The sequence below is a fragment of the Narcine bancroftii genome, chromosome 11 (assembly GCF_036971445.1).
Source record: "Narcine bancroftii isolate sNarBan1 chromosome 11, sNarBan1.hap1, whole genome shotgun sequence".
Classification (NCBI taxonomy): domain Eukaryota; kingdom Metazoa; phylum Chordata; class Chondrichthyes; order Torpediniformes; family Narcinidae; genus Narcine; species Narcine bancroftii.
This window is the reverse complement of record NC_091479.1, coordinates 18142446-18165933: the sequence shown is the minus strand read 5'-3', so window position 1 is coordinate 18165933 and position 23488 is coordinate 18142446. Positions and strand designations below refer to the sequence as shown.

At 45.6% G+C, this 23488-nt stretch overlaps 1 protein-coding gene across 8 annotated transcripts in view; it reads left to right on the top strand.

The window, feature by feature from the left end:
- The window catches only part of LOC138745577 (casein kinase I-like), a 168879-nt gene that overhangs the window by 45230 nt on the left and 100161 nt on the right, over positions 1-23488 (top strand). For 6 of the 8 annotated variants that reach the window (XM_069902762.1, XM_069902761.1, XM_069902757.1 and 3 more), the window contains exon 3: positions 22200-22240. In XM_069902762.1, the coding sequence (XP_069758863.1) occupies positions 22200-22240 (41 nt within the window). Of the gene's footprint in view, positions 1-2896; positions 3032-21097; positions 21134-22199; positions 22241-23488 lie in introns of those variants that run through there. The other 2 variants (XM_069902763.1, XM_069902766.1) reach the window with 2 other exon arrangements.

The window sequence follows — 23488 nt, the reverse complement described above, 5'->3', positions numbered from 1 at the left end:
TTTATGAAAAGAATAGATAAGATGGAGGTAAGCAAGTTGTTCCCATTGGTGGGGGAGACCAGAACTAGGGGACATAACCTCAAGATTCAGGGTAGTGGATTTAGGATGGAGATGAGGAGGAACTGCTTTTCCCAGAGGGCAGTGATTCTGTGGAATTCGCTGCCCATTGAAGCAGTGGAGGCGACCTCAGTAAATAAATTTAAGATAAGGTTGGATATATTTTTGCATAGGGGGAAAAGGCAGGTAGATGCGCCTATCATCAGATCAGCCATGATTCCATTGAATGGCGGAGCAGGATTGACAGGCCGGACGGCCAATTTCTGCTCCTCTTTGTTATGTGCAGGTTGTACCTCTCTTATCTGGCGCTATGTGGTCTGGCACGTTTGAATCTGCCGCTGTTAGTACAAACTGGTCTTGAAGCCCGTTCCGATTGCTGGCGCGGTAAAGGCCTTGCACTAACCGCGCCGGCCCACAGTATTATTTCCTGTTTTAAGCTTTGTTCTACCTTTGATATGTTTACATAGGGGGAATCCCTTAGGGGTCAATTTATGTTTTCCGCCATTTTCTGGCCAGGTCCCAACGTTGCTGGATTAAAGAGGTACAACCTACATAAATGCTGTGGCTACCACGTCTCTATTACGCAAGTTCAAAGTGTGAGGGACAGTGTCAGATCTTTGTAATAAAGTACAACGAAGAAGCCTCCTTCCGTTTGGAATCTTTGAAATGCTACAAGTCTGATATTTAAAGGCTGCATTTAAAGTGGTGACATCAGACACGAACAGTGGGGCACCTTTGTTATTGTAGCTATTTTAAGAGAGCTTTGCAGCTATACCATGAATACTAGCCCACGCTAAGAGGCAGAGTTTCTGTTGGAGATCAATGGGAATTCCTGGATAGTGAGTGGTGGGAGTGCGCAGTTCTGGTCAGTATCTGTTCTGTATCAGTAAGACTGAAAGATTGCAGAGAATGTTGCCAGGTCTTCAGGAGTTGAGCTACAGGGAAAGATTAAATAGGTTAGGATAGGATTTTATTCCTTGGAGCGGAGAAGAATGAGGGGAGATTTGATCGAGGTTTACAAAATTGAGGGGTATAGACAGTAAATGCAAGTAGGGGAGATAAATATGAGAGGGGACATGGCTTTAGGGTGAAAGGTTTAGGGGGAACTTCACTTAGAGAGTGGTGGGAGTATGGAATGAATAACTAGGGTAGGTACATAGATGGGAGACCTCTGGAGGGTTATGTACTGGGAATAGGTCACTGGGACTAGGGGAATAATATTTTGGCATAGACCTGAAGGGCTGAATGGCCTGTTTTCTGAGCAGTAGTGTTCTATGGAATACAAATTAAAGAAAAAAAAAATCAATATATACTATCAGTTTTTTAATGGACTTTGTCAGCTATTGTTTGTGTGTTTGGAAGGTGTCTGTGTCAGAATCACAAATAGCAATGAGGAAGTGTATAAAAGGAAGATGGATCAGCTCATTGAGTGGTGTCACACCAACACCCTTGCACTCACTGTTAGCCAAACCAAAGGGATGAATGTGGACTTCAGGAGAACACAAACTAGTCCTCATTTGAGGGATCAGCTGCAGAGAGGGTCAAGAACTTCGAATTCCTGCGTGTCAGCATCTCTGAAGATCTGCCCTGGAGGCTCCGTGTCGACGCAATCACAAAGACGGCTGGCCAGCGGCGACACTTCGTGAGGAGTTTGAGGAGGTTCGGTATCGTCACCGAAGACTCTCGAAAACTTCCACAGATGGAGAGCGTTCTGACTGATGTCTGGTACCAATAAGTAGTAACACTGTCTCACCCACAGGAAAAAGAATCTCAGGGATGTACTCTGACAATAAATTTGAACCGGGTAACTTTGACTGGACTGTCGTTAATATTCCCGTGCATTTCAGAGGTGATGATTGTGGATGTAATTATGCATTCCTTCAATTGTTACACAATTCTGCCATCGATGAAGAGTGCACCTCAACTTCAGTGTCTTACCAAGATCAGAAAACACTAATGAGTAGCCTTTCAAGGCAAAGGAATACAATCTGTTCTATTCCAACATCAGACTAATATCACGTTTGAGGTTTGATCTCTGATCATCCTGAGATCAGTATGAGAATTGTTGGGTTGTTTTATTTGTTCATTGAAATAATCTTGGTTCATTGCCCTGGGTAGTGTTGTCCAACGAAAGCGGAACATGACCTTGAGTCAGTACTCAATGGATAGCTGCATTTGTAAATGAAGTCTTTGCAGGCTGGAAAATATTGGTGCATTGCCCACAACTATTTTATGTGTACAGTAAAATGCCCGTTAAACGGAATTCAAGCAACCGGCAAAAAAAAACGAGGAAATTAACGAATAAATGCAATTAAAGTAAAAATAATGAATAAAATTGTAAATAAAAGTTTGAAATTGTAAAAGTAAATGTTCTCCGAAGCAACACACAAGGCCTTGGTGAAGATGCGAGCAAACATTCAGCCAGCGGAGTGACCCGGTCGTGTCCTGCCCGCAGGAGCTGTTTGAATAAAGTTCCAATAAAATGGCGGTGCCCAGGATGAAGCGCCGGCTGATGCCACTCACTGCTGGGGCGACTCACCCAAAGTGTTTCCCTATCCCTGCCTGATTAGAATATTTATCTTAAATATATTAGTAAAGGTTTACCTGCAAACTTGGAGGGGCTTAATTATGACAGCGGCATGGTTAGCGTAGCGGTTAGTACAACGCTGTTATGGCGCCAGTGACCGGGGTTTGAATTTAAATTTTTTAAGTTACGGGAATTACTTGATTAAAATTAATTTTACATAATTAAGGACTACAAATTGGATTTGTTTCAAATCACTTTACCTTTTGCACTGTCTTTTAAACTGTTTATTCTTAATGTTGGTGTATTACTTAGACATTGTCAGAGTGAGTCTCAAGCAACCGGAAAATTCACATATCTGCCGTCTACCAATCCCTGTGGGTGCTGGAAACCAGGGATTTTACAGTATGTGGATGAATTGAGGAAGGGAGCAGAGTGTAAAGCATCCAGGTACGCTGATGATATAGGTCAAGGGTGTTCTAACTGAGGACATTCGGACTCTGCCTCCGACCGGGTATGAGTTGAGTGGGTGGGCAAAAGTGTGGCAAATGGAGTTTAATGTGAGGCCGAGCATTCTGGGAAGAGGAATCAAAATGCATATTATTTAAATGGAAGAGATTGCAAATCAATGAATCACAAAGAGAGTGAGGTGTTCTGGTGTGTGAATTGTCAGCATTTGAGTGTAGAAAGTATTTGGGAAGGCAGATGGCTTGTTGGTATTAATTGCAAGGGGCCTGGGATTTGGAAGCAGCCAGGATCACATTGAATGCATTTAATACATTGGATGTGACAACCGAACAAATGCTCATTTGTGCTGTGCCTGCCAGTCATTTTGCAGGTTGTAACACCATTTATAAAAGCATATCTTTTGTTAATCCCAAACAATGCCTAAAATCAAAATCATTTCGCACCTTGCCTGGCTGCTGTGCTGTGAGTGAGGGATGTCACGTTGCAAAGATGGGTCAGGCAATCATTTAAGGCATCTATGTGATACTAGGAACTGTCCCTCACAATTTCATGTTTTAATTTTTAAGTTTCCAAATGGAGGGCAACTGCTGAGGAGGGTATGCAAATCTCCGAGGACAAATGTCTTCCTGCTTCCGACGCTGCTTTTAAACTAACTGGAGCGAAACTAGCCAATATCTGCAACAGCCAACACAATAAAGAACTTGTCCTACCCCAGTCTTATTCGCTTTTCTTTTGTCAGTAAAAAAATACACAAGTTTGGAAATACAGTAAAAACCCTTGGTATCCAACACCAATGGGGAGTGATAGTTGCTGGATAAGTGTATTTGCCATTTGCTTGAGACTGCGTGATTGGTGGACTGACCGCTAGATAGCGCCAATTTTAAGTAAATACACCAAAAGGCTGGAGGAACTCCACGGGTCTTTTTAGCATCTAAAGGAGACAAAGATATATTGCCAATGTTTTGGGCCTGAGCCCTTCTTCAAGGAAAAATCACATAGGATATATCAGAAAATCTCAGAATTTAAACAATGGGGGAGGAATCCAGACCAACAGGAGGTGTTATTTGGATATGATAAGGGACTAGGTGAGAATTTATCATGTCTGTGCAAAAGGAGACAGGGAAAGGAGAGATAACAGAGAAGAAAGGGGTGGGGATTTTAATGAGAAAGCCAGAAAAGTAGCTATTAATGCCATCTGGTTGGAGAGTGCCCAGGTGGAAGATGAGGTGTTGTTCCTCCATTGTTCTGTCCATGGTCTCCGTCTGGCAGTGCATGAGACCATGGACAGACATGTCAGCAAGGGAATGGGATGGAGAATGGAAATGGGTGGCCACTGGGAGATCCACATGATTGTGGCTACAGAACTGAAGTGCTCAGAAAAGTGATCTCCCAGTCTGCGTCCAGTCCCTCCAATGTAGAGACTGCAGTAGATGACCCCTGTAGATTCATCAGTGAAATGTTGCTTCATTTGGAAGGACTGTTTGGGGGCCCGAATGGTTCTAAGGGAGGAGGTGTGGGCGCAAGTGGAGCATCTCCTGCAAACAAGGGGATGTTTGGTGGGGAGAGAGGAGTGGACAAGGGAGTCACATAGGGAGCGGTCCCTGCAGAAGGCAGAGAGGGAAGGAGAGGGGAATATGTATCTAGAGGTGGGATCACGTAGGAGGTGGTGGAAATATTAGAGGAGGATGTGTTGGATATTGGGGCTGGTAGATGAGGACAAGGGGAATCCTGTGAATGGGGGTGGAGGGAACCGGGACAGATGTGTGGGTAATGGAGAATATGTGGGTGAGTGTGGAGTTGATGGTGGTAGAGGGAAGGCCATGTTGTTTGAAGGAGGAGGACATCTCTGATGATCTGGCATGGATGTCCTTGTCCTGGGTGCAGATGCGATGGAGACGGAAGAATTGAGAGAAGGGAATGGAATCCTTGCAGGGCACTGGGTGGGAAGAGGTATAGTCGAGGTAGGTGTGGGAGTTGGTTGGTTTGAGGAAGATGTTTGTCTCCTGGGGTGGAGGCAGAGATTGAGGAAAGGGACCATGTGAATTTGAGGTTGGGGTGGAAGTTGACAGTAAAGTGGATGAAGTCAATGAGCTGAGGAAGAGTTGAAGGGCCTTGCCTATGTAGACTTGTAGCATGGATTGCTCCACATAGCCAACAAAAAAGCAGGCATAGGTGGGGCCCATGCGGATACCCAAGGTTACCCCTTTATCCAGGAGAAAGTGGGATGAATCAAAGAAGATATTGAGGGTGAGGACAAGTTCTGCCAGCCGGCGGATGGCGGCTGTGGAGGGGGCTGGTTGCTTCTAATGTCCAGAAAGAAAGAAGGGCTTTGAGGCCTTCATTATGGGGAATGGAGGTGTATAGGGATTGGATTTCGATGAGGCGATCGTATTCAGGGATCTGGAAGTTGTTGAAGTGATGGAGGGTGTGTGAAGTGTCCCAGATGTAGGTGGTGAGGGACTGGACCAGGGGGACAAAACAGATCAAGGTAAGGGGAGACCAATTTGGTGTGGCAGGAACATGCGGACACGATGGGTCTGCCGGGACAAAAGGGTTTGTTTATCTTTGGTCGGACGTAGGAACAAGTGGTACGGAGGTCGGGAAACAATATGGTTGGAGGCCGTGCCAGGGAGGTGACTGGGAGTGACGAGTTCAGAGATGGTGCAGGATACAGTGGTTTGGTGTGTTCTGGTGGGGTCCTGTTGGAGGTGGTGACTGAGAGTTGTCACCTGGTTTCGGACAGCTAGAGATCAGTGCACCACCCTTGTGTGCAGGTTTGATGGTGAGGTTCGGATTTGTGCAGAGAGAGTGAAGGGCCGGGCATTCTGAGGGAGTGAGATTGACAAACTTGTGTATTTGCTTACCTATATATTTTCCGCAATTTTTATTTATCTGGTAGCTTGAGGCTGCCATTTGCTTGAATTCTGGATAACAGGGATTTTACTGTACCTATCCCCAGATTCAAAGACAGCTTCTTGACTGCTGCAATCAGAATCTTGAAAGGACCTTGTCTCTGCAAACGATCTCTTGTTCTCATAGATTCCTGCATTGTGAATGATGCACTGCCTTACTGAACTTTTTGCTTTATTTTGCACTTCCTGTTGTACTTAACTATGTGTTGATTTGCCTGGATAGCGAGCCAAACAAATGTTTCACCACATGTCAACACACATGGCAATTCAACTGCATTAGAATGTGGGCAAGATCATGTTGACCAAGACGTTTAGAACATAACACACTATAGTACTGCTCTCGATGTTGTGTCACCGGACATTTTCCCACCCAAAAAAAAACACAAAACCTTTCCTACCTCTTAAACCTCTTTTTTTATGTGACTCTCTGTTATGCCCCTACAAGCAGGTCTGTTAGCAAATACTGTAAAAACACAATCCTTGAGAATCTCAGTGTAGCAAAGATAAAGATAGATCACTAACATTTCACCCTCCACCACCTCCCCCAGCAAGGCATTCCAGGCACCCACAGTTCTGTGTATAAATAATAACGAACCCCGATGTCTCCCCTGCACTTTCCTCCCTTCACTTTGTACTCGTGTCCTCTGGTGCTAAGTTTACTTGGTAAGTTGCATTCAGCTTCTCCACTCCAGTCTTTTTGGGGGATGCCTACCCTGAAGTGGAGTTCTTTCTTCCAAGGGAGTTCTGTGAGAGTCCTTCATTATCCCTGCTGCTCTCAAGCTCTGCGATCAATGTATTCCTTCTTACCTGTGCTTCTTCTCCCCCTCCCCCTACTTTTTTTCCATCGTCTGCCAGCTTTTTTCTTACTCCAGGCCTGATTACATGGGTTACACTTCCTACATCCTTCCTACATAGACCTACTGAGTTTCTCCAGGTGTGTATTGCACTTGACCCCAAAAATCTGCAGATTTGCAGTTGTTGTCCACCTCATAGAAGAGACTTTGGTGGTCATCAAAGTAATCAAATCACAATATCTGCAGATTTTTGTCTTCACTCTAGTCTACGAACAGGCCTGTTAACAAGTACTTTAAAAACACAGTGCTGCAGAAACTCAGCAGGTCAAACAGTGTACTTTTATATAGCAAATATAAACCAACATTTCAGGCCTGAGCCCTTCATCAAGGAATAAACTTTTTGCTCATACCTTGATGAAGGGCTCAGGCCTGAAACGTTGGTTTCAGAAGAACCCCAAGGCGTATGTGAAGAACAGAAGAATGATGAGAATGAAGGTGGGGCCACTAAAGGATAAGGGAGGCAACTTGTGCCTGGAGGTTGGAGAGGTCCTTTAATGAATAGTTTGTGGCAGTATTCACAAGAGAAAATGACCTTGATCACGGGGAGGTCAAAATTGAACAGGCCTGTGTGCTGGACAATGTGGAGATTAAGGAAGAGGAAGTGTTGGATCTTCTCAAAAACATCAAGATTGATAAGTCCCCAGGCTGCTGTGGAAGTGAGAGAAGAGATAACTGGGCAGTAGCTACAATCTTTGAATCCTCTTTGGCCACAGGGGAGGTGCTGGAGGATTGGAGAGCAGCAAATGTAGACCCTTTGTTTAAAAAAGGAAGTAGGGAGGATCATGGGAATTATAGACCGGTGAGTCTTAATGTCAGTGGTGTGTAAACTAATGGAGAGGATTCTTAAGGATGGGGTCTACGAGCATTTGGGTATGTACAGTCTACTCAAGGATAGTCAGCATGGCTTTGTGAAGGGAAGGTTGTGCCTCATGAGTCTAAATGAGTTTTTTTGAGGAGGTAACAAAATAAGTTGATGAGGGTAGGGTGGTAGATGTGGCCTATGTGGATTTTAGCAAGGCATTTTACAAGGTTCCCCTCATCCAGAAAGTCATGAGATCAGTGGAAAATTAGCTGTGTGGATTAAAAAATTGGTTTGTAGGAAGAAAGCAGAGTGTAATGGAGGAAGGAAAGTATTCTACCTGGAGGCTGGTGACCAGTGGAGTGCCTCGAGGATCTGTTCTGGGACCCCTGCTCTTTGTGATTTTTATAAATGACCTGGATGAAGAGATGGGTCAGTAAGTTGGTGGATGACATGAATGTTGGACGAGTTGAAGGTTGTCGAAGATTACAAGAGGATATAGACAGGATGCAGAGTTGGGCAGAAAAGTGGTAGGTAGATTTCAATCCGGATAAGTGTGAGGTGATGCATTTTGGAAGGACTAACCAGAGGGCTGAACACAGGGTTAATGGTCAATTACTTAAGAGTGTGGATGAACAGAGGGACCTTGGGGTGCAAATCCATACATGCCTCTAGGTCGCCGCACAGGCTGATAGGTTAGTTAAGAAGGCCTATGGGATGCTGGGATTCATTAATGGGGGATTGAATTCAGGAAAGATTATGTTAACTCTACAAATTTTTGGTGTCCACACTTAGAGTATTGTGTTCTGTTCTGGTCACCTCGTTATAGGAAAGATGTGGCAGCTATGGAGAGGGTGCAGAGGAGATTTACCAGGATGTGACCTGGATTGGGAAACAAGTCTATGAGGCAAGGTTGGCAGAGCTGGGACTTTTCACTTTGGAACGTAGAAGGATGAGAGGAACTTGATAGAGGTCCACAAGATTATGAGAGGCATAGACAGGGTGGACAGTAGCACCTGTTTCTTAGACCAGGATCAGCAAATACCAGAGGACTTGTGTATAAAATTAAGGGTGGGAAGTTTTTTTTTACACAGAGTTGTGGGTGTCTGGAATGCCTTGCCGGGGATGGTGGTGGAAGCTGGAACATTGGGTGCATTTAAGAGACTCTTAGACAGGCACATGGATGATAGAGGGTTATGGGGTAGGAAGGGTTTAGTACTTTTTTTTAGGAAGGGATAGATGGGTCGGCACAACATCAAGGGCCAAAGGGCCTGTTGTACACTGTATTTCTCCAGCACACAGGGAGGTTACTATCATAATGGGATTTCTGAGAGAGTGTATTAAAGATTCTTATTAGATTTTTCTAAACTCCCTCCATTTCTGTGAACTGGTCACTTCTGTTGATACCTCCATATTATTGTCCATTCTTCCTCAGATATAGTCATCCCTCCTTCTTATTCCCATTTTAATGTATGAAGTTGAGTACGTTTTGAGGTTTGACAGGCCTTTATATTCACTTGAAATGATGTTACTACCATTACCTGAATTATATGGTTCTAAACAGTTCTATAAAACATGTACTTACCTTGGTTACATTTTAAACTCTCCTATTATCATAATGTCCTCTGCAAATATCGATAAAAGTCTTGCTTTTTCCAATGGTGCTTCTCTTAAAGCATTTCAAAACAAATTACTCACCCTCCTTCAAAGATCAAAGCCCGCCACATGCCTCTACACCACAGCCCACTCGACGTCATTGACTGAAGCGATGTGCAGCTGAAGATCATTCGCACCAGAAGTATGTGCCTGCGCCCTGACCTGAATCTCTCCCCTCACCACCCCCCCCCCACCAACGTCTGTGTGTGGGCCCACCGCGCACGCACCAGCCTGCCCTGGAACTAAAATCCATCGCGCGCGAGTGCCAACCGGCATATGTGCAAGAAAAAAATGGCCGCACGGCCTATGAACCCCGGGACACTGCAAGTTGAGAAGTAAGTACGCCCCAGCCCACCCCTTGCCCTTCCTGCGGATTTTGCCACTTAATTTGTCCTCCTTTTGGGGGTATAGGGCCTACACCCTCAAATGGAGGAAAAATTAACATCCGGCTTGAGGTGGTGCCAGACTCAAAAGTTGGACTTGTCCAGCCTAAAACCAGACCACCATCTCCCGTGAGCAAATACTGCCATGTGTCTAAGCACACAGAAATATGCCCTAAAGCTTTTGTTCAATTGTATTTTGGAAGAAATTACTCAGGAAGCTTAACATCAAAAGAAGCAAAGCCGTACGATTAAGCTAGTCTGGGTCTTTAATCAATTCGACATTGTTAGGTCAAGACAATCTCTTCTTCTCTTTCCTCTAATTCCTTGATGCTCATGGTGAAGTGCTTTGTGGTGTAACTTCTAATTGACCAATTCTGAGTTCTCATTTGTATAGTATACTGTTTTGTTCTCTGCCTATTTCTGTCCTTAAAACAAGCGCTAGAAATAATACGGGATTGGGAATCCTGCCCACACACAATTACAGAGATGAGCAGGGTGGTTTTGGAAGCCAGCTTGCAGCTTGATTCCTGAAGCCCTTTCACTTAGCTCTATATTTTTAGGTTGGATAAACAACCATTTGAAAGAATGAAGGCAAGCTTATTGTTTTTTTCTTTGGCTTGGCTTCGCGGACGAAGATTTATGGAGGGGGTAAAAAGTCCACGTCAGCTGCAGGCTCGTTTGTGGCTGACAAGTCCGATGCGGGACAGGCAGACACGATTGCAGCGGTTGCAAGGGAAAATTTGTTGGTTGGGGTTGGGTGTTGGGTTTTTCCTCCTTTGCCTTTTGTCAGTGAGGTGGACTCTGCGGTCTTCTTCAAAGGAGGTTGCAGCCCGCCAAACTGTGAGGCGCCAAGATGCACGGTTTGAGGCGTTATCAGCCCACTGGCGGTGGTCAATGTGGCAGGCACCAAGAGATTTCTTTAGGCAGTCCTTGTACCTTTTCTTTGGTGCACCTCTGTCACGGTGGCCAGTGGAGAGCTCGCCATATAACACGATCTTGGGAAGGCGATGGTCCTCCATTCTGGAGACGTGACCCATCCAGCGCAGCTGGATCTTCAGCAGCGTGGACTCGATGCTGTCGACCTCTGCCATCTCGAGTACTTCGACGTTAGGGGTGTAAGCGCTCCAATGGATGTTGAGGATGGAGCGGAGACAACGCTGGTGGAAGCGTTCTAGGAGCCGTAGGTGGTGCCGGTAGAGGACCCATGAATCGGAGCCGAACAGGAGTGTGGGTATGACAACGGCTCTGTATACGCTTATCTTTGTGAGGTTTTTCAGTTGGTTGTTTTTCCAGACTCTTTTGTGTAGTCTTCCAAAGGCGCTATTTGCCTTGGCGAGTCTGTTGTCTATCTCATTGTCGATCCTTGCATCTGATGAAATGGTGCAGCCGAGATAGGTAAACTGGTTGACCGTTTTGAGTTTTGTGTGCCCGATGGAGATGTGGGGGGGCTGGTAGTCATGGTGGGGAGCTGGCTGATGGAGGACCTCAGTTTTCTTCAGGCTGACTTCCAGGCCAAACATTTTGGCAGTTTCCGCAAAGCAGGACGTCAAGCGCTGAAGAGCTGGCTCTGAATGGGGAACTAAAGCGGCATCATCTGCAAAGAGTAGTTCACGGACAAGTTTCTCTTGTGTCTTGGTGTGAGCTTGCAGGCGCCTCAGATTGAAGAGACTGCCATCCGTGCGGTACCGGATGTAAACAGCGTCTTCATTGTTGGGGTCTTTCATGGCTTGATTCAGCATCATGCTGAAGAAGATTGAAAAGAGGGTTGGTGCGAGAACACAGCCTTGCTTCACGCCATTGTTAATGGAGAAGGGTTCAGAGAGCTCATTGCTGTATCTGACCCGACCTTGTTGGTTTTCGTGCAGTTGGATAATCATGTTGAGGAACTTTGGGGGACATCCGATGCGCTCTAGTATTTGCCAAAGCCCTTTCCTGCTCACGGTGTCGAAGGCTTTGGTGAGGTCAACAAAGGTGATGTAGAGTCCTTTGTTTTGTTCTCTGCATTTTTCTTGGAGCTGTCTGAGGGCAAAGACCATGTCAGTGGTTCCTCTGTTTGCGCGAAAGCCGCACTGTGATTCTGGGAGAATATTCTCGGCGACACTAGGTATTATTCTATTTAGTAGAATCCTAGCGAAGATTTTGCCTGCAATGGAGAGCAACGTGATTCCCCTGTAGTTTGAGCAGTCTGATTTCTCGCCTTTGTTTTTGTGCAGGGTGATGATGGTGGCATCACGAAGATCCTGAGGCAGTTTACCTTGGTCCCAACAAAGCTTGAAAAACTCATGCAGTTTGGCATGCAGAGTTTTGCCGCCAGCCTTCCAGACTTCTGGGGGGATTCCATCCATACCTGCTGCTTTGCCACTTTTCAGTTGTTCGATTGCCTTATATGTCTCATCCAGGGTGGGAACCTCATCCAGCTCTAGCCTTAGGGGCTGTTGAGGGAGCTGGAGCAGGGCGGAATCTTGGACTGAGCGGTTGGCACTGAAAAGAGATTGGAAGTGTTCTGACCATCGGTTGAGGATGGAGATCTTGTCGCTGAGGAGGACTTTGCCGTCTGAGCTGCGCAGCGGGCTTTGGACTTGGGGTGAGGGGCCGTACACAGCCTTTAGAGCCTCGTAGAAACCCCTGAAGTCGCCAATGTCCGCGCTGAGCTGTGTTCGTTTGGCGAGGCTAGTCCACCACTCATTTTGGATCTCCCGGAGTTTGCGCTGAAGATGGCTGCATGCGCGACGGAAGGCTTGTTTCTTCTCTGGACAGGACGGCTTTGTAAGGTGAGCCTGGTGGGCAGCTCGCTTCTTTGCCAGCAGCTCCTGGATTTCCTGGCTGTTTTCGTCAAACCAGTCCTTGTTTTTCCTGGAGGAGAAGCCCAGTACCTCTTCAGTGGATTGCAGTATGGTAGTCTTCAACTGATCCCAGAGGGTTTCAGGGGACGGGTCCGTGAGGCGGGTTGCATCGTCGAGCTTTGCGTTGAGGTTTGCCTGGAAGTTTCCTCTCGCTTCGTCTGACTGCAGGTTTCCAACATTGAACCTCTTTCTGGGGGCTTTATTGTTCCTGGGCTTTGGTTTGAAGTGAAGGTTGAGCTTGCAGCGAACCAGCCGGTGGTCAGTGTGGCATTCCGCGCTAGGCATGACCCTGGTGTGGAGCACATCTCGTTTGTCACTTTCTCGCACCAGGATGTAGTCCAGGAGGTGCCAGTGTTTGGATCGGGGATGCATCCAGGTGGTCTTAAGGCTGTCCCTCTGCTGAAAAAGGGTGTTTGTAATCATAAGCCGCTGTTCTGCGCAGAGCTCCAACAGGAGGCGCCCATTGTCGTTGCACTTGCCGACGCCATGCTTGCCCAGGATTCCTGGCCAGGTTTCTGAGTCTTTGCCGACACGAGCGTTGAAGTCGCCCAGGATGACAACCTTGTCGGCTGTAGGGGTACGTTGGATGAGGTTGCGCAGGTCGGTGTAGAACTTGTTCTTTTCTGCTGGTTCCGCCTGGAGGGTTGGAGCATAGACACTGATGAGGGTGATGTGACGCTTGTTTTGAAGTGGGAGTCGCATGGACATGATTCGGTCCGAGAGGCCTGTCGGGAGGTTTTCGAGTTTGGAGGCAATGAAGCTCTTGACCATGAAGCCTACACCAGATAGGCGTCGTTCATCCGAAGGCTTGCCAGACCAGTAGAGTGTGTAGCCCGCGCCGCGTTCTTGGAGGCTGCCTACATCTGCCAGGCGGACTTCACTGAGAGCGGCTATGTCGATGTTAAGTCTGAGGAGTTCATGTGCAATGAGGGCAGACCGACGTTCAGGTCGGTGGCTGTCAGCCTTGTCTAGCATGGTTCTGATGTTCCAGCATGCTAGCTTGAGTTTGTGAGCATCTTTTGAGGGGGAGGACGTGGAGGGGGAGGACGTGGAGGGGGAGGACGTGGAGGGGGAGGACGTGGAGGGGGAGGACGTGGAGGGGGAGGACGTGGAGGGGGAGGACGTGGAGGGGGAGGACGTGGACCTGTCCTCGGGCCTGCGCAAAGGAGGTTTTAGGTGGAGTGCAGTGCGCGCAGTACTGGCCCCACCCTTTACACCCATGGTTCGTGTGCCGTGGCCAAGCAAGCTGGGACGTGGCAGCGAGGTCCTTGGGTCGTAGGTTTTATATCGGAGTGGCCTTCTCCTATGCAGGTTTCTTACCCGGGCTGGAGGGGCCTGCCCCTCCAAGCTTATTGTAATATTCAATAAAACCCCCCATATCCAGCGTTTATGAAGATTGGTAGATGCCTGTTAAGTGTATTTTCTGGTTTCGAGAGACTTGACTCACTTTCAGGTGGCCAGAATACTCGACTGTAAAACCACCTATTCTACCCCAATGCAGCTGTTGGGTGGCCACCTGAAAGTGGAGAACCCGACCAGGAGGAGCAGTTAGCCAACCCTCCTCCTGTAGGTATATTCTCCGGCTCAGAGAATTCCTGAAAGCAACAGTGGAAAGACAGCCACAGTCCACAGGAGCCAGCGTTCGCTCAGACGTGGCTCTCCTTCAGCCGGCACGTTCAGGTGACAGAAAGACGGCCACCTGAACGTCCCAGCTGCACTCTCCCAGCACATTATCTGCATCCGAACACCTGGAAGCAGCTTGGCTCTTACAATGCCTATCTAATACACTTGCCTTAAGAATAAACTGTTTAAAAGAGAAAAATACTATACTTAAACTAAACAGACCACTCACAAGAATATATAAACCTGAAAGTATTTTAGTTTATTTTCAGTCACATTCTTTGAAAACATTTTAGAGGGTACCTCCCCCTCTTAAGATCTGCCCAAAAGACGATCAATAACATTATAGATAGTTAAGCCCCCTCCCACAAGTTTACAGATAAAGCCTTAGACTGTGGCGAGTCTCACTAAACAGAGATAAGAAGACATTTTAAGAGAGTCACCCCAACGGCGAGCGGCGTCGACCAGCTCCTGGGCGACGCCATTGCTGTTTCACACAACTTTATTCAAACAGCTGCTACGAGCAAAGCACGACCAAGGCTCGCTGAATATTTGCTCTGATCTGAGAATTATAAACTTGCATGTTTGTTACCTGCTGCTTTATTCTTATTTATTTAATTTAAAAAATATTTTCTTTTTTTTTTGTCGGTTGCTTGAGGCTGATGGTTGTTTGAATTCCAAATACCAGGGGTTTTTCCTGGATGTGTACAGATGCTGAAGCTGACTGGTATGGAGGTGCCTGCACCATCATGGACACCAGTCTCCACTCCATCTACTAGAGGTGGTGCATTAAGAAAGCAGCCTCTGTCCTCAAGGACCCCCCACAATCGAGGCCGTGCCCTCTTCACTCTGTAACCATACAGAAGGAGCCTGTCAACTTCCAGACATTTTTCTGAGACACCTATTAGGCGAGGCAACAAATGTGGACAGTAAATGGTGTACAGTACAAGTGGAAGATCTTTCCTTCATCAGAGCACAAACTTTTCTAATCTTGGTTTCCTCAACAAAAGCTTGATGAATGACACCTCAGCTTTCAACCAGATATTTGTCATCTCATAATAATACGTGCAATATAACAATGTTCAGATTTCAGATTTATTGTCAGTACATGTACTGCATCACATACAAACCTGAGATTCTTTTTCCTGTGGGCGAGGCAGAATTACCACTGATTGGCAGGGCAAGAAAAACGGACTCATTGTACACATGTAAACAAATAAAGAAATGTAAACAAACTGTACAATAGAGATCAGGGAAAAAAAACCCAATAAAGTGTAAAAGTTAGTCCTTAAATAAGTCCTTGATTTCACTTTCTTTATAGATAGAAATATATTTAAAAGAACTTGCTTGTCATTTTACTTGCCTCGTTACCTCCCTTGTGCTATTTAGTCTTTCTTGCATCACTTATTCATGGACCTCTTCTCCCCACTCCTTTTCCTGCTTCTTGCTTTAAAGCTGCTCCATCTCTTGACCAGTTGCAGTTTTAATTATTGGTCACCAGCCTGAAACTCCCTCTCCCATTGATGCTTCAGTGCTTCATACTGGCACCTTATCCTAGTAATTAACGGCCAATATAAGGATTATATGAACGCTCGCAAATGGCATGTGGCTGTCAAATCACCCCGGGTATGGATCGCCTAGGTAAGGGTATCATCACCGGGGTCATCTGGTGCCCGCGTGCCGATGAGCCCAGTGTGAAAGGTACATGGACTATCCAGGGACAAAGTAGTGACACGTTGATGACATTTTTGTGAAAGTGCAGGAAAATGAAGGAAACAAAAGATTAAAAAGGTATAAATTTTGTATTCAGTTTATTAAATCCTGATCAATGTATTATGATCTTAAATTAATCATGCCTAGTTATAACGTAATTGAGCATTATGCACAGCACAATATGAGCCCTTCAGCCCCTGTTGTGCCGACCAATAGAAACTTTTATAAAGGACCGTAGGAGTGTGGTAGTGGCAATGGAACTCAGGCGCACGATTTATAAAGACCATGGGAAAGTTGTAGAGAGTGAGAGAGATCGTGTGTGCAATGGCAGACCTGTCCTCCCAGAATTCCATGCAGCAGAGTAAAGGCTGTATGCACGGATCACTCCTGGACGGGTTTCTCTGTGGCACAGTATTCTGGGAGGGCAGGTCCACCATCACTCGATGAGTCACTCAGAGGGAGGATGGGTGCCCCTCTCCCCAGGATCCGTGTGAAAGGATGCAGCAAACCGGTTAACAGTAGTCCAGCGTGAACGGCAAAAACGGCTTCCTTAACCGGTTCAGTGAACGGCCAATTTACAGGTTAGCCAGAGTGAAAAGGGCTATGGATTCCAAGCCAGCAAATGCCTTCCTTACCTCATCCCTGTCTAATGAATGGAGAGTTTTTCAGGTCTGCTCTCTGTGCTCTGCTGACATGTTGCTTTACTGGAATAATGGAACCAACTTTACTTTGCTATGTGAATCCACCACATTTTTTTCCCCTCGGAAATTAGGGACAATGCAGATGGATGTGGTTCAACCCCGTGTAGCGCAGATATTTCTTACTAAGTGTGACAACCCTTAGAAAATTTCCAACGAGGGGAGTTAATAAAGAAAGTTTGCAGATGCTGGGCTCGAGTGCGAAACGCAAAAGTGTATTCTAACGAAGAGAGTCGCTTTGTAGCTGTCTGCAACACTTCTCTAGTGCAGTGGTTCTCAACCTTCTTCTTTCTACTCAGTCACCACTTTAAGTAATCACAGGCAAAATAGTGCCTCGTCACTGTAGTGGCAGAATTAGTCTTGACAGCTTGAAGTTTGCTCTGTAATTAGTCAGGGATTGCTTAAGGTGGGATGTGGGTGGAAAGAAAAGGATTGAAAACCGCTGTTTTAATCGTACCTGATTGACTCGTTATGTGCACGGTTTCAGAACTCCAAAGGAAATGGGCCAATGACAAAGCCAAATATTTGAGTAACAAATGGGTCTAGAGCAGTGATTCCCATTTACATCCATCTTAAGCAACCCCATTCTAATCACAGAGCACTGATGGCAAAGGGATTACTTAAAGTGGGATGTGAGTGGAAAGAAAAAGGTTGAGAATCCACTGCTCTAGTGCAAATGCTACATAACCACAGTTCTACCTTCACTGTGTACACTCTACACTTCTATTTTACTGGAATGCTGTTGAATTGAGCACCGGTATGCCAACAGCAGGTCTGAAGATGGGCTTTACCTTCACTCCCTGGAGTCAGGCCCGAACCCCGCCATCTTTTTGGGTGGCAAGGTTGGCGCAAAGCCTTTACAGCACCACTGATCGGGACCGTGGTTCGAAACCCGCGCTGTCTGCAATGAGTTTGTACGTTCTCCCCGTGTCTGCGTGGGTTTTCCCCAGGGGATTCGGTTTCCTCCCACTGACTGAAATGTGGGTTAATTGGGTGTAAATTGGACAGCACGAACTCGTGGGCCAAAATGGCCTGTATGTCTAAAATATAAATAAAATAAAAGGAGCCTGAAGACGAACACCCAGTGGCATGAAGACAGCTTCTTCCCCTCTGCCATCAGATTTCTGAACGGACAGTGAACCACATACACTGCCTCACTTTCTTTTATTCTTGTACTAATTTATTTATTTTAAGTATAATTTTATAGCAATGTTTGCAATGTGATTCTGCTGAAAAACAATAAATTTTATGACGTTCTTAACAATAAATTCTGATTCTGAGCTTCCTAGCCATGCTATCAAATCCTGAATTGGACTCTTTCCCTCATTGCCAAAATCCCTGTCAGCTGAGCCTTTGCTTTGCCAAGGAAGTCATGTATAGTTTTAAATTAAAATTTAGACATGCAGCACGGTAACAGGTCCTTTCGGCCCACAAGCCCATGCTGCCAAATTACACCCAATTGACCTGCCCTCCCAGCATGTTTTGAATATGCCGGATCTCAGGTTATCACATCCAGGAGGCTTCAGAATGGTTTTGTTTGGATTAAGGTGCAGCAGGATCTATTCTGAAGACAAAGTACCGTAATCTGAAATCTAGACACACATTTCTAAGGTTGCAAAATCGCTCCTGTCTGACGAGCAATCAAAACCTGGCAAAAGCCATGGACAGCAAAAATCTCTTTTAGTTTTGTTCAGCCTTCAGTACTTAAGATTCAAGCAGGAGCTTCTTTCACTAAGTTGCAGGTGATTTAAAATGTTGATCAGAAAGTCAATTCAGATAAAGGTGCCTTTGTCTTCAAGGAAATTATTTGTGCATTTCAGTGTTTGAAAGCTAACTAAGTGCACATTTAACAGCTCATTGCCACTCACCGAGAAATCGTCATTGCACCTCATGAACGACAGACAGCAATGCCTTCAAAGTAAAACTTTTAAGGTGGGGTAGACAGTTTTCAAAGTGCACTATACACTGACACGTTTTTGCAAAATCTCCTTTTCCTTTACCTTTTTTACACTGCCACTTCAAGCCACGTATAATAACCTTGCCTTTAATACACCTCACCTACGGTGAAGGCAGATTTGGGGGGGGGATTCAATTCAAGTCTTTTATCTGCCAAGTGAAGTAGTATCAGAGGCGAAGCAGGGCGAGCCGTGTAGCTGGGTCCAAATGGGAAAGGAATATGATCTCGAGATGATGTCTTATGTGTGCAGCATAAATACAGGAATTTTAAATTTAACCGACAGCTTCAAAAAGTTGAATACAACGCGCAGATTTGCTTACATTCGAAGAGTGCAAAATATGTACATGGCTAGCATAGGCGCTTGCTGCTCAACTGCCATTATTGTGTACAGAGCAATGTTACTACCCGCCGTGTACGTTTTACATCACACTAGACGCCGACACTGCTGTGCTACATGTCCCACCTTTTTTACTCCAGGAACCCGGGCTTGCTGTGTAAAAGGACTTACTGACCCGGCATTTCTTCTGTGGAAACAAGCAAGCTGACTTCCAAAAATGTGGGTTTTTAGTGTAAAAAGAGTCAGGAAGCTGGACCACGTTGATAATGCAAGTTGCACGAGCACAATGGTGGCCCTGGATGCAACAAAATCCTTGGGAAGTGAAAGAATATCTGCAGAAAAGTGCTGGAGAAGCTCAGCAGGTCCCACAGGGTCCATAGGAGGTAACGTCTGCAACCAACATTTCAGGCCTGAGCCCTTCGTCAATGCCATCTGGTTGGCACCCTCCAAATGGGATTAACTTCAACTTCTCCAGTTTCTGATAGGCCTCACCCCTCGTTTCCCCCCTTTCCCTATCCATATATCTCCTTTCCTTTCTTCCCCCTCTCTCTTTTTCCCCCCATCCCTTCCTGCAGCTCTGCATTCACAGATCCAACCTCCTTCCCTGATCAATTCTCAGCTTCTCTTTTGCCTTCCTACCCTTGTCCTCCTTGCTATTGGCCTGTGTTCTCCCTCCTGCCTTTTCTTTCCCCCCCCCCCCACTTTTTTTATTCATATACCTGCCTGATTTTTGCTCACACCTCGACGAAGAGCTTCAAGTATTTTAACAAGTCCTTTCATCCATTAAACGGTCACATCCAAATGTCCGGTTTCTATTTCCACAGGTGCTGTCTGACCCGAGTGTTTCCAGGATTTGTTTTTGATTCAGATTTTTAGCATCTGCAGTGTTTTTATTTACAATTTAATCTTTATTATCATCAGATTACATTGGCCATAATCTTGCTGGTAAATGTCAGGATTTCCAAAGGGCTACCAATGTGTACCCATTTATTTCGTAGCGAATGCAGAGGTTTGCAAATTATTAAACAGTACTACATGGCAGACCATGGCTGTGCAGAACTCGAGGAGACAGCACTCCCACGCTGCTCCATCACCCCACCCCCCCAGCAATCTGACTGCTGTTGTCTCAGTACAGGCTTTAAATGGCCCGTTAAAGGAGCCAATGGCGGCTTATTTTAAAATCAAGTCGTCACCTTTATTTGTCGTTTATTCCATGCTAACATGGTAAAGAAGAGATAGTGTTTCTCCAGGACCATGGAGCTTATTAACATCAACAGAAGTTAAACACATTAAAATATTAAGACGTATACAGTAAAAGTCCATGGTACCCTATCCATATATGTTCTGGGAATTCAGGAGCCTGATGGCTTGGGGAGAATAGCTGTTGCCCAATCTGGACGTAAGGTCCTGAGCGCTACAGTACCTCCTATCAGATGGCAGAAGGGAGAACAGTTTACGTGAGGGCTGTGTGGAGCCCTTCACAATGTTTATTGCCTTTCGCCTGCATCGAGTGTTGTAGTTGTCCCTCATGGTAGGAATGAAGCCCCCCCCCCATGATCTTTTCCGCTGACTTCATTCTCCTCTGCAGGGTCTTGCGGTCCGAGGTGGTACAGCTTCCAAACCAGACGGTAATGCAGTTGCACAGGATGCTCTCAATACATCCTCTGTAGAATGTAATGGGGGGGGGGGGGGGGGGATGGACTTTCCTTAACTCCTCCTGAAGTCGACAACCATCTCTTTTTGTTAGCGACCACACCTCATCTCGGTCCGCTGACTCCTCATTCCTACTAATAAGGCCCACGAACGATATAGTTCAAACTTGGGGTGGGGAGGGGGGGGTCATCTTATTCAAAGGGTATCACTCAAGGCCACCATCTTAGGGGTTGTCCTACACCGGGTCGTCCTATACAACGGCATATATGGTAACTCGGTAGTGAAGAGAGTGGAGAGCACCGAGTGGGGAACTTCATCATTAGACCACATAATTATTCTGTGTTTATTGTGATAGAAGAAAACAGTTGAATAATGTCAGAAGTTCAGTTTTCTAAATTTAATTTGAGAAATCACTTCTCAGGACTTTGACACCATTTTTCAGTTGTAATGTGCAGATTTTTTTTTCATATTGACACAGATCAGGTGCAGACATGAGCTAATTCTGCGTTGCCTTTGTGGCCTTTCACCCGTTTTAAGAGACTGTGATGCCACCTTCTCCCAAAATGACGTAGTACCAAATCCCAGTTATTAACTCTTCTGGATTGTCCAATTGTACGAAGAGGCTGTGTTTCGGCAAACCCATCGTAGGTCAAAAAACAGTAAGTCGGAAAAAGTAGCGCCCTTACCATATTTTACAATTAAATTTTGAATATCTTTATTCCACACTGGAAAAAAAACCATTAATGTGCACAGCTGCACGTGGTCGAGTCAGCTGCGCCAGAGTAAATGCTGTGCGATACACCCGGGCGCCGCTGCCATTGCCCAGCATCGCGTACCTCGTATCGCATGTGCGGGGACCAGATCGGAATTCGAAATTGAAAGAGCAGACATCGTAAGTAGGGGAGTGCCCGTATATCAGGTCTGGCTTAATTCTTGAAAAAGTTTAGCGATATAGGATCTCCTTCCACATCATTCAGTCATGAGGGTTTATCCCCTCAGGCATGTTAACGTAATAGTCATTAATGATTCACGTCCACGTATTTCCAAACAAGAATAACTTGTACTCAATAGACGTGTAAAGAAATGCCTTAGCGACAGTAATGGGGTGTAGGTTGGGTTCACCTGTTGACTGAGGAAACAACTTTCTTCCCCCACCAAAGAAAAGAATCGAGGAGCCTTTACATGCAATGCAAGCAGCCAAATCCAAGAGCAATTCCTGCTGCTCTCAAGCTCAATGACCATTGACTCTCCCATGCCTGGTGTGGTGTCCTGCCTGGCGACTTGCTTCCAGGTCTGTTTCCGTGTCCGCCATGGTCTCTTGGCTGTTCCCCCGCCCTTTCTTCCCTCTTCTCCCCCATATTTTTAATTGGGTTTTGCTGCAACTTTACTATTGCAAAGTCAGTTTGTTTACATTAGGAAAAGATGCGTGTTTTAATATCCTGATATTACAGCTTCCCTTCACTAATAGGATCTGTGATCGAGTACTGATTGGAATTAAAACTTTCAAGCTTTTAATTCTGTGCTGCAAATTAAGACAAATCGTTTCTAAGGAAGTTTTAATGAGATTAAATACTGTCTCTTCTTACACTCAAGATGACAACTCATTTTACTTTTCAGTTGCATTGTTTTTAATAGATTTGCCTATTTTTTTAATTGTGGTTCAGTTGAGTGTAGAGACATCTATGGCTTGCGGTGTGTCTGAGAATTTTAATTTTTTTCTTTCAGGTAAAAATCTCTACACGAATGAGTATGTAGCAATTAAACTGGTAAGTGCACATTGTTTCTAATGAATATTTTGGGACGCATTTTTATGTTTCAAGGCAGTCATTGGTGGTTGGGAGATTTAAATTAATTCCTCTAAGCTGGGTTGGCATGAGGCCTGTTGGGTTTATTGTTTAATGATTTCAATTATGCATCCTGTTAAAAGATAATGTTTTGCATTTTTAAGTGCTCTCCACAGTGAAATACCTTGAAGATATTTGCCATGATTACACACCATGTAACCTCCTTGTGCTGTAAATGTAGACATACTGCGCGGTAACAGGCCCTTTTGGCCCGCAAGCCCATGCTATCCAATTACTCCCAATTGACCTATAGCCCCATGTACATTTTGAAGGGTGGGAGGAAACCAGAGCCCCCGGGGTAAACCCACGGAGAACGTAGAAACTCCTTACAGACAGCGCAGGATTCAACCCTGGTCTCGATCGCTGGCGCTGTAACAGCGTTACGCTAACCGTGCCAGCACTTCCTCTCAAGGGAGAGCAAGAAGTCTCATGGGGATCTTTAAGTTTCATGGAATGAAGAAGGCTGAGGGGGTGACCTAGAACAGTCTAGGCCCTTCAGCCCATGATGTTGTGCTGACCTACAGTATGTAAACCGTCTCAACAATCTAATTCTTCCCTACCTCACACCCATACCCTCTATTTTATTTGCATCCATGTGCCTGTCTTAAGAGTCTCTCAAATGTCCCTATTGTACCAGCCTCCAGCGTCACCCCTGGCGATGTATTCCAGGCACCTACTAATCCTTTTGTTTTTTTAAAAAAAAACCTTGCCTCTGACATCTCCCCTAAACTTTCCTCCCATCACCTTAAATAAATGTTATTTGGTACAGTTGTCCTGGGAAAAAGGTGCTGGGTGTCCACCCTATCTATTCCTCTCATAGTCTGTTAACTAGTTCTGTTAACTTTGCCTCATAAGCCACGCTTCCCAGTCCAGGCAACATCCCAGTAAATCTGCTCTGCGCCCTCTCCAAAACTTCCACATCCTTTCCGTAATGAGGCCAGAAATGAATACAGTATCCAGACTTTCATAGAGCTGCAGCATTACTTTACGACCCTTGAACTCAATTTCCAACTAATGAAGGCCAGGATACCATAAGCCTTCTTAACCACTCTTTCAACACATCCTCCTCTGCCATTTCCGCCACTTTCTACGCAATCCCACCACTAGACACATATTTCCCTCTCTGTCTTCCACAGGGACCTCTCCCTCTATGAATCCCTTGCCCACTTC